Genomic DNA, 14,572 nt, shown 5'->3' with positions numbered 1-14,572 from the left:
TAAATAATTCTTAATTTGACTTGATTATACAGATTATAAAGCTTCCATTCCTTCCTTAATTATAAAACCAAGGTGAATATGCTGACGCTAGAGTCTCCTCCTTCCTTAATTAATATTAATAAATTGATTAAGAAATAATTAACCTTAAACGAATACATCAATAAAGAAATACATATGTAGTCATAATTCAGTTACATTACTAAAATTATATGCTGCAATTATTGACTATATTTAAAATTGATAATAAGCAGATATATGTGATGAATATTTTTAATAAAACAGTTTCTGTATTGTTTTTATAACGGGATAAATTTTCATTAGTATCATTAATATAACCAAATATTTAATATAATGATAATTTATAATGTTTTGAATAAAAGTTTATAAGTTTATAGATCTATTATTAAATCATTATTTGTATAGATAAAATAATAAAAAAATATTAAGTAATTTTTTCTAAAATATTTATAAAAGACATGAAAATAGTATATAAAAAAAATTATTATTAAGTTATTTAATTGAAAATATGCTCATAGCATTTTGGCCCGTGCTATGCACATTGGTATGATTTTTTTTTTATCTAGGTAAGCTATACATTTTTTATTAACAAACAATATGATATGAGATATAAGTTATGAAAGGCAACACATATAAGAGTCAAAATAATCGTGTTATATTATTGGCGATCTGTACGCTGTAAATGTTAAAGATAATATATATGATTCGATTGAAAAACAATAAAATCACGCAACAGGAATTATAACGACGCAGACTATATAAATCTTTGTATTTATAGAAACAGAAATAATTTGAAACTTAACCTGATAATGCAGATTATAAAACTTCCATCCATTCCTTAATTATAAAGTTAAGGTGAATATGCTGATAAAAGAGTTTCCTCCCTTCCTTGATAAAATTTGATAAATAAGTTAAGGTTAACTAACCTTGAAGGAATACATTAATAAAGGAATACATATGTGATCATAATTCAGTTACATTATTGAAATTATATGCTACAATTATTTCCAATATTTAAATTTTATAATAAAAAGATAAACGTGATAAATATTTATAATGGAATAGATTATGTATTGTCTTTATAACAGAATATACTTTTCATTAGTATCATTAATGTAACCAAATATTTAATATAATAATAATTTTTTATGTTTGGAATAAAATTTTATAAGTTTATAGATCTATTATCAAATAATTATTTGTATAGTTAAAATAAATAAAGATATTTGATAATTTTTACTAAAATATTTATAAAAGACATGAAAATAGTAATCACTATATAATTAAAAAATTTTGGGGTCGGCTAATGGCGAACCCTCGTATTTTAAATAAAATAATAAAAAATTATAATTGATTGTATGTAAGAAAATTTATTGTTAAGTTATTTAAATAAAAATATGCTCATAGCATTTTGGCCCGTGTTACGCACATGTGTATGATTTTTTTGTTTTTTTTATATAGTTAAGCTATACATTTTTTATTAACAAACAATATGATATGAGATATGAATTATGAAAGGCAACGCATGTAAGAGTCAAAATAATCGTGTTATGTTATTGGCGATCAGTACGCTGTAAATGTTAAAGATAATATATACGATTCGATTGGAAAAAAATAAAATCACGCAACAGAAATTATAACGATGCAGACTATATAAATCTTTGCATTTAGAAATAAAAATAATTTTAAACTTAACCTGATTATGCAGATTATAAAGCTTCCATCCATTCACTAATTATAAAATTAAGGTGAATTTGCTGATAAAAGAGTTTCCTCCCGTCCTTAATAAAAATTGATAGATAAGTTAAGGAATAACTAACCTTGAAGGAATACACAATAAAGGAATACATATGCGATCATAATTCAGTTACATTACTAAAATTATATGCTACAATTATTGTTTATATTTAAAATTTATAATAAGAAAATTGAATGTGGTGAATATGGAAACCAATACATATATTAGAAAAAAAGATTGTAATAATAAATGTCAAAGTCAGCAAAAAGCAAATAAACATTGACTACCTTTCTTTATTTACATATGAGTTATAGCAGGCTAGACCTATTTATCCGAAAATTTAAAAAGTCAAATATATAAAAACTTACTTATCAAGAGCTAAAATTGTGGAGTGAAAAGATACTCTATTAATAATGCAATTATAACAAAAAATTCTTGATTTTAAAATTGAATATAATGAACATGGACACCGTATAAATTAAACGAAAACGTATTGTAATAATAAATGTCATATTAGTGGAAATCAAATGAAATTTGACTTCTCTATTCGCATATAAGCTATAGCAATCCAGATCCATGTATCGAAATTTTGAAAAATCTTGTATATGAAAACTTCTTTATCAAGAGCTGAAATTATGGAGTGAGAAAAGACTCAATTAATTTGAAATTATAACAAAACGTATTGATTTGCTTATTGAATATAATGTATATGGAAGCCACTATATTTTATACAAAAATGGATTGTAATAATAAATGTCAAAATCATTGAAAATCGAATAAATTTTGATTATGTTTCCTTATTTACATATAAGTTATAGCAGGCTAGATTCCTGTATCTGAAAATTTAAAAAGTCTAATATATAGAAACTTCCTTATCAAGAGTTAAAATTGTGGAGTGAAGAAATACTTCGTTAATCGGAAATTATAACAAAACGTCGATTTGAAAATTGAATATAGTGAAAATAGAAACCGCACAAATTATACGAAAAAATATTGTAGTAATAAATGCTAAAATAAGTGGAAATCAAATTATATTTGACTATGTTTTCTTACTTGCTACTCTGAGTTATAGCAGTGTATACGCATGTATCGGAAAATATAAAAAAAATTAATACATAAAAACTTTATTATCAAGAGCTAAAATTGTGGTGTTAAAAAGTATTCCATTGATTAGGAATTATCACTAAAAGTATTGATTTAGAAATTGAATGTATTGAATATGGAAACCAGTATATATTATACAAAAAAGGAGTGTAATAATAACGGCCAAAATCAGTTAAATCAGATAAACTTTGACTATTTTTTCTTATTTAAATATGGGTTATAGCAGGCTAGACCCATGCATCCAAACATTAAAAATTCGAATATATAAAAACTTCCTTATGAAGAGCTAAAATTATGGAATGAAAAAAATACTCTATTAATTTGATTTATGACAAAAAGTCTTGATTTGAAAATTGAATATAATGAACATGGAAACCGCAAAAATTAAATGAAAAAGTTTTTTAGTAATTAATGTCAAAATCAGTGGAAATCAAATAAAGCTTGACTTCCCTGTTTGCACATGAGCTATAACAGTCTAGATCCATGTATCCGAATATTTAAAAATCTAATATATAAAAACTTCGTTATTAAGAGCTAAAATTGTGGAGTGAAAAAAGACTCCATTAATTCGAAATTATAACAAAAAGTCAAGATTTGAAAATTAAATATACTGAATATCGAAACCACTACATATTATACAAAAAAGAATTGTAATAATAAATGCCAAAATCATTGAAAATCAAATATATTTTGACTACTTTTTCTTATGTACATATGAGTTGTAGCAGGCTAGATTCATGTATCTGGACGGAAATTGCGTCATATTCATTCTCGGTGTCTCTTGTCAAAAAACAATGGCACACGATAAAAAGTTAACAAAAAGTCTAGATCAATAAAGCAGATGTTGAGGAAAAGTGAATACAAATCTTCACACGATGAGCATTCGATGGTGGCTAGGACGAATCATCTCTGTTCAACAGTTGTAAGGAAAACTCAATAACAAAAAGAGGCTCAATAAATACAGTGGAGGACATATATGCATCATCATAATCACTATCAATACGAAAGGAAATTATGCAAAAAAATAATTAAAAAAATTAATTGCAAATTATCATGTCATCTATACAAAATCAAAATAAATTGAATACAGAAGAATTAAAAAACAAAACACTAAGATTACTTTTTGCACAACACAAATCCCAACACGAAGAGTTAAAAATGATGTTCAAAAAATAATCCCAATTTCTATATCACAACACAAATCTTTCATTTGCACTAAAGTGTTCGAACCTTTTCTCAAATTCCTGGAACATGAAATCAATAGAAATCGTTAGGACGGATCTCTCAGCTTTTCTCTGTTGCAAATTATCAAACACGTTAAATACAAAATCATGTACTGATTATGATACCTGCAGCGTTCAAACAACAACCTTCAGAACCCGTTCAAAAATAATAGAATGAACAAATATACACAATGTAACAAATATTGTAAATTAAGATGGAAATAGTGCAGACTTATTTCACGGCCAATGGTGTTATTCTCTTTTTGACTTCGAAACATCATCCTTTGTCGAAGTATCGTCGCAAGAGGACTTTGACAGATACTACCTGATGCATACACGGATCAACGCGATTTGTGCAAGATAAGTACAATTTGATTATACAATATAGTAAATAAGCGCAAAGCAAAGTCCGTGGATAGAGAAATTAATGTGTAAAGAAAGCCAAGATCAGTAGTACTGCACCAAAATCCGACCGAGAACACAAATCAGTTCGAAAGCCAAGCAAGAAAACATACTCGTCGCGATTAGAGGAGTGGAAGAAAGAATGATTTCGAATGTGAAATCCAACTTATCTGCTTTGATCTAATAAGAATATCATATGCAAAGAAGTAGCAAAGCTTAAATCTAAACCGACGTCGTGATTAGTGGCACGATTCAAGGATGTGTGATTAATGTTATTTTTAAATTTTGATCATAATATGATGATCCTGATATGATTTGAATGAGCTCGTAATGAGTGGCTTGATCGAAGGGATTGCATTCAATGCTGCGCTACTGATATGGTAGGAACATAGTGCATATCCAGTATTATCCGGGTCGGGTCACATAAAGATCCTAAATATCTTTTCATTGTGTTAATTTGAATGAGGAAGATGCTGGGTCGATCCAGAGCTTAATGGGTTGATCCAAGAGCATGTGAAATTACCATATCAGCCTTAAAAAATGACTCATGCTTTAAGAAGTACTAGCTTTTTTGGCCCGTGCTACGCACACGGGTATTGATTCTTTGATTTTTATCGACTTAATCTATTCTTTGCTTTAAAAAAAAAAAACTTAATCTATACTTTATGTCGTGATTAACCCCAAATCTGGCGGGTAATCAGCGCAGTCAAATTATTTATTATGAGTTTTAAATTATAGAATTTAAAATGTTTATTAGCATTTTGTCTCGTGCTACGCACACGTGTATGTTTTTTATTTTTTTTATCGAGTTAACCTATACATTTTTATTAACAAACAGTATGATATGAGATATAAGTTATGAAAGCAACGTACGTAAGAGTCAAAATACTCGAGTTTTGTTATTAGCGAACAGTACGTTGTAGATGTTAAAAATAATATATACAAATGTCGATTGAAAAAATAAAATCACGCAACAGAAATTATAACGACGCGGACTATATAAATCTTTGTATTTAGAAATATATATAATTATTAACTTAACCTGATTATGCAGATTACAGAGCTTCCATCCATTCCTCAATTATAAAATAAGGTGAATATGCTGATGATAGAGTTTCCCCCCGTCCTTAATAAAAATTGATAAATATGTTAAGAAATAATTAACCTTAAAGTAATACATCAATTAGGGAATACATATGTATTCATAATTTAGTTACATTACTAAAATTATATAATGCTATAATTATTGCCTATATTGAAAATTGATACTAAGAGAATATACGTGATAAATATCTATAATGGAATAGATTATGTATTGATTTTATAACGGAATAGATTTTTCATTAATATCATTACAATAACCAAATATTTAATATAATAATAATATTTCATGTTTGGAATAAAAATTTATATGTTCATGAATCTATGATCAAATCATTATTTGTATAGTTAAAATAATAAAAAAATATTCGATAATTGTTTCTAAAACATTTATAAAACTAAAATTTTTGATATTCTTCATTCAAAAATTCCAAAAAATCAGAAAAATAGAACAGAGCGATGTTAGAGGCGCCACCTACACGCCCCTCGCTTCTCCTTTATATAAGTATATTGATTGATGGTGAATATGCTGCTGATAGAGTTTCCTCCCGTCCTTAATAAAAATTGATAAATATTTATAACGGGATATATTTTTTATTAATATCATTAATATAATCAAATATTTGATATACTCCCTCCGTCCCGTTTTAACTGCTTTTTTAGAATTTGATTGTTGTCCCAAAATATGTGACTTTCGCTTGTTTTCATACACTATTTGGTAGGTGAATTTCAATTTTGCCCCTCATTAAATGGAGCTTATATTTTCAATGCAATACAAATGGTATTTTAGTTTGACTTTTATTAGGGGTAGCTAGGTAAAAGTATTCAAATAAACATCACAATAAATGTAAAAATTGGTTTGTGTGCATCTCTCTAAAAAAGCAGTTAAAATGGGACAGAGGGAGTAATAATAGTATTTCATGTTTGGAATAAAAATCTATAAGTTTATGGATATATTATTAAATCATTATTTGTATAGTTAAAATAATAAAAAAATATTAAGTAATTTTTATCTAAAATATTTATAAAAAAACATGAAAATAGTAATGATTATATAATTAAAGTTTCTCGGTGTCGCCTAACGGCGATGCCTCATACCTTAAATAAAATAGCAAAAAATTATAATAAACTGTATGCAAAGAATTTTATTGTTAAGTTATTTGAATAAAACGATGCTCATCTATCAAATTTTAATTCAAATAAAAAAATGCTCATAGCATTTTAGCCCGTGCTACGTACACAGATAGGATTTTTTTGTTTTTTTTTCCAGTTAAGTTATACATTTTTTTATTAACAAACAGTATGATATGAGATATAAGTTATGAAAGACAACGTAATAGATTAAACGAAATTTTATTAATTTATTTAAATAAAAATATGCTCATTTATTACCACATGAAAATTATTTAAGCATTTTGGCCCGTGCTACACACACAGGTATGATACAGGTATGAAAAAAAATGCTCTATTAATAATGAAATTATAACAAAAATTCTTGATCTGGAAATTGAATGTAATGAACATGAAAACTGTATAAATTAAACGAAAAAGTATTATTGTAGTAATAAATGTCAAAATCTGTGGAAATCAAATGAAGTTTGACTTCCTATTCGCATATAAGCTATTACAGTCCAGATTCATGTATCGAAAATTTGTAAAACCGAGTGTATGAATACTTCCTTATATATCAAGAGCTGAAATTATTGAATGAGAAAAGACTCCATTAATTTGAATTTATAACAAAAAGTTTTGATTTGAAAATTAAATATAGTGTATATGTAAACCACCACATTTTATACAAAAATGGATTGTAATAATAAATGCCAAAATTATTGAAAATCAAATAAAATTTGACTATTTTTCCTTATTTACATATAAGTTATAGCAGGCTAGATTCATGTATCTGAAAATTTTAAAAATCTAATATATGGAAACTTCTTTATCAAGAGTTAAAATTGTGAAGTGAAAAAAAAATACTCCATTAATCGGAAATTAAAACAAAAAATCCATCTGAAAATTGAATATAGTAAATATGAAAACTGCACAAATTATACGAAAAAGTTTTGTAATATTAAATGCTAAAAAAAGTGGAAATCAAATTATGTTTGACTACGTTTCCTTTTTTGCTATGAATTATAGCAGTCTATATCCATGTATCAGAAAATATTCAAAAATAATAATTAATATATAAAAATATCAAAAGTCTTGATTTGAAAATTAAATGTATTGAATATGGAAACCAATATATATTATACAAAAAAGGATTCTAATAATAACGGCCAAAATCAGTTAAATAAAATAAAATTCGACTATTTTTCCTTATTTACATATGGGTTATAGCATGATAGACTCATGTATCCAAAAATTTAAAAGGTCAAATATATAAAAACTTTCTTATCAAGATCTAAAATTATGGAGTGAAAAAAAACTCTATTAATTTGAAATTATAACAAAAAGTCTTGATTTGAAAATTTAAATATAATGAACGTGGAAACCACAAACATTAAATGTAAATGGTATTTTAGTAATTAATGTCAACATCAATAATAATCAAATAAAGTTTGACTTCCTCATTTGCATATGAGCTATAACAGTCTAGATCTATGTATTCGAATATTTAAAAATCTAATATATAAAAACTTTCTTATCGAGAGCTAAAATTGTGAAGTGAAAAGGTACTCCATTAATTTGAAATTATAACAAAAGGTCTAGATTTGAAAATTGAATATAGTGAATATGGAAACCACTACATATTATACAAAAAAGAATTAATGCCAAAATCATCGAAAATCAAATATATTTTGACTACATTTCCTTATACACATATGAGTTATAGTAGGCTAGATTCATGTATCTGGACGGAAATTGGGTCATATTCATTCTCGGTGTCTCTTGTCAAAATACAATGACACGCAATAAGAAGTAAACAAAAAGCCTTGATCAGATGTTGAGAAAAAGTGAATATAAATCTTCACACGGTGAGCATCCGATAGTGGCCTGGACGAATTATCTCTTTTCAGCAGCTGCAAGGAAAACTCAATCATAAAAAAAGGATCAATAAATGCATTAGTGGACATATATGCATCATAATCACTATCAATACGAAAGGAAATTATGCAAAAATAATGTCAAAAAAATTAATTACAAAATATAATGTCATCTATGCAATATAAAAAACTTAAAAACTGGAACAAAAATACAAAAAATAGAACATACACCAATGCTAAGCCACAATCCCATATGTGGAGGTCGTATACTTTCAAAAAAGGCCTCTCCAGCTTTCCAAACTTTCACCCAATAAATACCTTAATCCTATATTAGGTGAATCATATGAGCTCCCCACATGAGAATACCTATTAATTAACAACAGACACAAACTTATTACAAATTGTTGTATATCACACTAATGATTCTACATGAAGACGTTAACGACAATACGATCGCGTCCAAGACTTTTGGGGAACCAAGACCAAGAGTACTGTATCTTGAAAATGAATGCGTATGAAAACTTTACTCTAGTGCGGAAATCAATTACCTGATGCATGTGCTTTCTTTTGATTCTTGGAAATTGTCTCAACACTTTTACCACGATCCATGTCCATTTCTTTTCACACCTGCAGAAACAAAATTTTACTATTATAATCGAGGATTTCGATACTGCAACATTATCATAGAAAGGATTGCAAAACCTGTTGACGACGTTGAATCCGTCTTCATGCTAAAGAAACACGACCACTGTTATCATTGCAATATAAAATAAATGTTACTACCATACACTCTACAAATCGAGAGATAAAAAAATGATCAAATGATTACAGATGCAAGTAGATAATAAGAATTTCGAATTTTAAATAAAAAATAGCAGAGAGCATAATGGAGGAGGAAGAGATTGATTTAGATAAATAAGCACGGATTTGTTATGATTAATTATCATGTTTGAATTTGAAATCAATTAGACGTAGTAATGAGTGCCATGATTGGAGGAACCGAATTCAATGCCTTTTTCAAACTCTCATATGGTTGGAAGATGCTATGAGATCCAAAAAGCTCAATGAGTGGCTTGATCAATGGAACAGCAATAAATGCCACGCTCCTGATATGGCAGGAACTTGCTGCATGCCCAGTGGAAATCGGGTGGGTCGCATAAAAACCCGGAATATTCTTTCATAGTGTTAAGTTGAATGAGAAAGCTGCCGGGTCGATCCGAAGCTTAATGGGTTGATCCAAGAGAAAGTGAAATTACCAAAGCAGCCTTAAAAAATGACTCATGCTTTAAGAATTATATAGATATAGATATTATCTATTTTAGTTATTCAGCCCATTTTGAGAAGTAACGGTGAAATGGCCCAAGGGGACTAATTTTTTTCCCATTCAAAATACAATTAACACTGGGCTTTTCCCTCAGAAAAAACTAAGATTAAAGTGTATAGGCCCAATCAAGAATGTGAGCCCGAAATCCAAATTAACCAACTTCAGTTGCAAATAGAAAAACACACACAAGGAGTGATTGGATCCGTGTAACAATTTTGCGTTCTTAACCGTTCTCTTCAAATTGAGGATCAGGTAACGCCTATATATATGTGCGTGTGTATGCCAGATTTATTCTATAGCTGGATTTGTTTCCGTTTTGTATATTTATTTCTAACACTTGTATTATGTTGTGCTGGGTGTAGGTTTAGTAGCTAATTCTTTCTTATGTCTAATTTTTTTACCGGTAATTTGCCAAGAGATTAGTGTATTTAAGTGAGTTCAGGTCGTGTTAATTTTGACTTTTGTTTCGATATGTGATCATGCTGTTGTAGTCTCGAAACATTTATATGACTTTTGTTGAAACTGGATTCGGCACGCCAAAAATCTGTTAGGTAATTCGAGTAGATTATAGGCTTAGAAGGCCTGAGTAATTAGTTCATCAAAAATTTTCGGAGAGTAAAGTAGTGGATAAGTGCTACGAAACTTGTTCTGTTAAATTTGTGTTAATAAAGAAATCATCAATGTGGACATTTAGGATACTTCAATTTAAGTCCAGGTCAAATTATAATTTAGCATCTATATGCATGGGAGTATTATGATGTTAAGGTTCGACAAACTTGTGTTGAACTTTAAGTGAATTTGTGTTTTTATATACATGTTCTGATTCTTGTATGTAATCGGTAAAGGTTTTTTAAGACTTACGATTTCAAAGTCAAGGCATAGAAAATAAAGCATGTACTTAAAATATTCTTTAAATAAGATTCAACACTTAGCCGTGTTAAATCTTATATGTTAAATTTTCCGGTTAGTTAAAGAAATAGCACTACATCATATTTCCGATTATGCCAGCTTTTTGTTTTTTAAGAGAATGACCGAGCTTCTCAACCTAAGCACAAAAATATTACTGTCCTAAATTTTCAACAATTTTTAGCCAAATTAGCCGGGGCTTAATTTATTTTGATCTAACAGCCTACAAAACTTTCTGTGACTTATATTTTAGAAAGTTTCTAATGTAAGCTCCCCTTGTTTATATCCAAGTAATGAACATTGCTTTTATGTTTCTTAATTTTGACAGAATATGATAAGTGAGATGATTCTCCCTCCAGCATCATCTCTTTCTCCTTCTGTGATAAGCTATTTGGATACGAAGCTCCATACAAAACATGATCAAGAAGCTTCATCTAGCCTGCTTCTGGAGTTAGAATCTGAGTGCAACGACTTGGACAAAACTCTTTCTGATCTTAACCGCATCCTCGAATCTCATTTATTCTCTTACGCCTCTTTCTCTTCTCAATTTGCCACTCTCCTCACTTCCGTTAGTGCCAATCTATCTGATCTTCATTATTCTACAGCACTCTCTGCCGGTGATTCCACTTTATCAGGTCAGGTCCTCCCTCCCAATCCTCTTTCTCTATATGTAAATACAAATGTCTAATTAAATTGATTGTTGATGGCATCATTCAGATGGAACGGGGAGATCAGAGCTACCGGCTCTTGCCAAGGAAGTGGCCAGGGTGGAGGCTGTCCGTGTTTATGCTGGTATTCATTTTTACTCAAACTTATTCTGTGTGAATAAATTAGTGTTTCAATTGGCCTGAAATATGACAAGTGTTAGGTTTTTAATATCGAGTTACCATCATACGGCACTACCTGTGCTCAGCTCAGTGTAAATGCTCGACCTTTTGATACGTAGAAACATAAGAGTCTGTTTGGCTAAACTTATTTTTCAGAAATAAGGGCTTATTTCTGGACAAAAGTACAATAAAATTCTACTTTTCTCTGAAATAAGCCCTTGTTTTTTTATCAATATCGAATATGAAACCCCTCTTTAACATTCATATCCGAAAATTTTATAAAAAGATGCATTAAAAAAAAAAGAGCTTATTCTTTTTTATAAGAGGTGCCCAAACATGCTTAATTATAGAATGCCACTGTTTTACCTGGCCATTAGTTCCATATGTAGTCTGATTTGGTTTGGCTGTTAAGCATACCTCACATAGTTAATGTGCTAGTAGTTTCTCTAATACACAGTGAATACCCGCGGTACCACCACCATTTGACCAACTTTTTGTGTTGAATGTACAAATGACTCCTATGTCTCTACAATCTGAGTAAGCACAAAAGTTGTTTTAATTTTCTGAATCATATATCTTCTCAGAGACGGCTTTAAAATTTGACACCTTGGTTGGTGACATTGAAGATGCTGTATCATCTGTGGTGAACAGAAATCTAAGGAAACATCCATCCTCACGTAATTTAGAGGTGACCATCTCCATTATTTGTTGGTTTCTTTTAATGTCCTTGTGCATATACTTTCTCACCGGCAATCTCTTTGTATCTTCTTTTTTCCTAGAAGGATGTACGCCTCATTGCCATTAAAGCTCTAAAACAGGCAGAAGATATATTAGCTTGGCTTACTGAAGAACGCCCTCAGTGGGCACGTCTTGTATTGGCTGTTGACCACAGAGTTGATAGGGCCTTAGCCACTTTGAGACCACAAGCAATTGCAGATCACCGCTCCCTTCTTGTATCCCTTGGATGGCCACCTTCTATCTCTTCTTCTAGTACAATAGATACTGATAAAAAGAATTCAGCTGCCATCTCGAATCCATTATTTTCGATGCAAGGTGAACTTAAAAGCCAGTATTGTGAAAGTTTTCTTGCATTATGCAGTCTGCAGGAATTGCAAATACAGCGAAAATCTCGGCAACTTGAGGGGCATAATCTGGAAGTTGCTCTGTGCCAACCATTGTGGACTATTGAAGAGCTTGTGAATTCTTTGTTTATAGCATCCCAGCGCCATTTCTCAAAATGGGTTGATAAGCCGGAATTCATTTTTGCTCTTGTATATAAAATTACTCGGGATTATGTTGACACCATGGATGATTTATTGCAACCACTGGTTGATGAAGCAATGTTATTAGGATATAGTTGTAGAGAAGAATGGATCTCAGCAATGGTATCTTCTCTATCCACTTATTTGGCGAAAGAGATATTTCCTGTATATGTTGGTCAGTTGGAAGAAGATGTTGTCACTGGAATACAATCACAAGCTAGAATATCCTGGCTAAATCTTATTGACTTGATGATTTCTTTTGATAAACGAGTCCATTCTCTGATAGTGCAATCTGGAATTTTGGTCTCTCTTCAGGAAGACGGAAATATGCAGAAGCTTACTTCTTTACAAGTCTTCTGTGATCGACCTGACTGGCTTGAACTCTGGGCTGAAATAGAACTTAATGAGGTACTTGATAAATTGAAGTTAGAAGTGGAGGATGAGAGAGGTTGGTCAATGGATGTTCAAGGAGCAGCCGTTCTTTTTGGTGCAGAAGAATATAAATCTCCTGCAATATCTGGTGCTTTTCTTGATCGGTTGTCTTCTTTAATTGATCGTTGTTGGTCAATACCTAGGATATCATTAAGGTCGAGGTTTGTTAGAGTTGCAGGGGCACCTGTAATACATAAGTTTTTGGACTCTGTATCTCTCAGGTGCCAAGAAGCTGAGGGGCTGACTGCCTTGACTGATGATGCTGCTTTAATTAAAGTTACAAGGTCTGTTAATGCAGTCCGCTACTTGGAGACAGTTTTGAAAGAATGGTGTGAGGATGTCTTTTTTCTTGAGATGGGGTTGAAACAAGCGGAGTCATCTGGGATATCATTTGCAGAGAATAGTTTCAATGAAGGTTCAATGGGAGATATTGGGTGTGGTATTTTAGGTGAAGAAATTAGAAAACTTGAAGAGTTCAGAGTAGAATGGATTGAAATGTTATCAACTGTGGTATTGAGGGGTTTTGATGCTAGATGCCGAGATTATATTAAGAACAGGAAGCAATGGCAGGAAAGAAGTGAAGAAGGCTTGGTTGTATCGAGATTGTTGGTTGACGCGCTAGATTATCTGCAGGGAAAAGTATCGGTGTTGGAAGGGAGTTTAAATAAGATGGACTTTGTTGGGGTGTGGAGAAGTCTGGCAAGTGGGGTGGATAAATTGATATTCAGTGGAATTCTATTCAGCAATGCTAAGTTCTATGATGGTGGCACTGAGAGGTTTGGTAATGATTTGACAGTTCTCTTCGGTGTTTTTGGGGCCTGGTGTTTGAGACCTGAAGGCTTCTTCCCCAAAATTAGCGAGGGTCTGAGGTTACTAAAAATGGAGAAAAATCAACTTCAGGGAAGTTTAGCAGGTGGGGAAGTGTGGCTTAAAGAAAATGGGATAAGGCATTTGAGTGTTGCTGAGGCAGAAAAGATTGCTAAAAACAGGGTGTACAACGGCTGAAGGCTTCCCTTTAAAAAAAAAAAAAAACAACTGAAATCTTGAAACTTCTCCGATGGTAGAGTGACCCATCAAGCTAGGACAGACTGATATGTCGCAATATCAATCTAGTCTTTTGTGGCTCTCTGTGTTCTAAATATTAACCGACCATCACTAAACTGTAATAATTAATATACAAATCACAGATTTCAATTGTTAATGATTTAGTGTATCGATTTTTCATTTGTTTAGAACCTTCTTCGAAGG

General features: G+C 30.5%; 1 protein-coding gene and 1 long non-coding RNA gene across 6 annotated transcripts; one reads left to right on the top strand and one right to left on the bottom strand.

Moving 5' to 3' along the window:
• Positions 1 to 8,366: 8,366 nt before the first annotated feature.
• LOC135150865 (uncharacterized) lies at positions 8,367 to 8,928 on the bottom strand. Its single transcript, XR_010289297.1, has 2 exons — positions 8,805 to 8,928; positions 8,367 to 8,609 (listed from the first exon to the last, which is right to left on the bottom strand). It is a non-coding gene; the product is annotated as an uncharacterized LOC135150865 (long non-coding RNA).
• Positions 8,929 to 10,045: 1,117 nt separating this feature from the next.
• LOC108225599 (RINT1-like protein MAG2) lies at positions 10,046 to 14,359 on the top strand. Of its 5 annotated transcripts, none has more exons than XM_017400554.2 (5): positions 10,046 to 10,149; positions 11,132 to 11,438; positions 11,521 to 11,595; positions 12,215 to 12,318; positions 12,413 to 14,359. In XM_017400554.2, exons 2-5 carry the CDS (start codon positions 11,135 to 11,137, stop codon positions 14,327 to 14,329), a joined length of 2,400 nt encoding a protein of 799 aa, XP_017256043.1. In that variant the 5' UTR covers positions 10,046 to 10,149; positions 11,132 to 11,134; the 3' UTR covers positions 14,330 to 14,359. The 5 variants fall into 5 exon arrangements, with proteins under 5 accessions (XP_017256043.1, XP_017256002.1, XP_017256029.1 ...); XM_017400513.2 differs by having other exon boundaries at positions 12,410 to 14,359; XM_017400540.2 differs by having other exon boundaries at positions 10,148 to 10,166; positions 12,410 to 14,359.
• Positions 14,360 to 14,572: the final 213 nt, after the last annotated feature.

The sequence above is a fragment of the Daucus carota genome, chromosome 1, assembly GCF_001625215.2.
Source record: "Daucus carota subsp. sativus chromosome 1, DH1 v3.0, whole genome shotgun sequence".
NCBI classification, from domain to species: domain Eukaryota; kingdom Viridiplantae; phylum Streptophyta; class Magnoliopsida; order Apiales; family Apiaceae; genus Daucus; species Daucus carota.
The sequence above is the reverse complement of the archived record's forward strand: the minus strand, read 5'-3'. Positions and strand labels throughout refer to the sequence as shown.

What these genes read in the sequence shown, in the direction of transcription:
- LOC108225599 (XM_017400513.2), top strand. Translation starts at nt 11,135, where the DNA reads ATGATAAGTGAGATGATTCTCCCTCCAGCATCATCTCTTTCTCCTTCT. An exon ending in CGGTGATTCCACTTTATCAG is followed by an intron (nt 11,439 to 11,520) that starts GTCAGGTCCTCC and finishes GGCATCATTCAG; the next exon opens with ATGGAACGGGGAGATCAGAG. An exon ending in CATCCTCACGTAATTTAGAG is followed by an intron (nt 12,319 to 12,409) that starts GTGACCATCTCC and finishes CTTTTTTCCTAG; the next exon opens with AAGGATGTACGCCTCATTGC.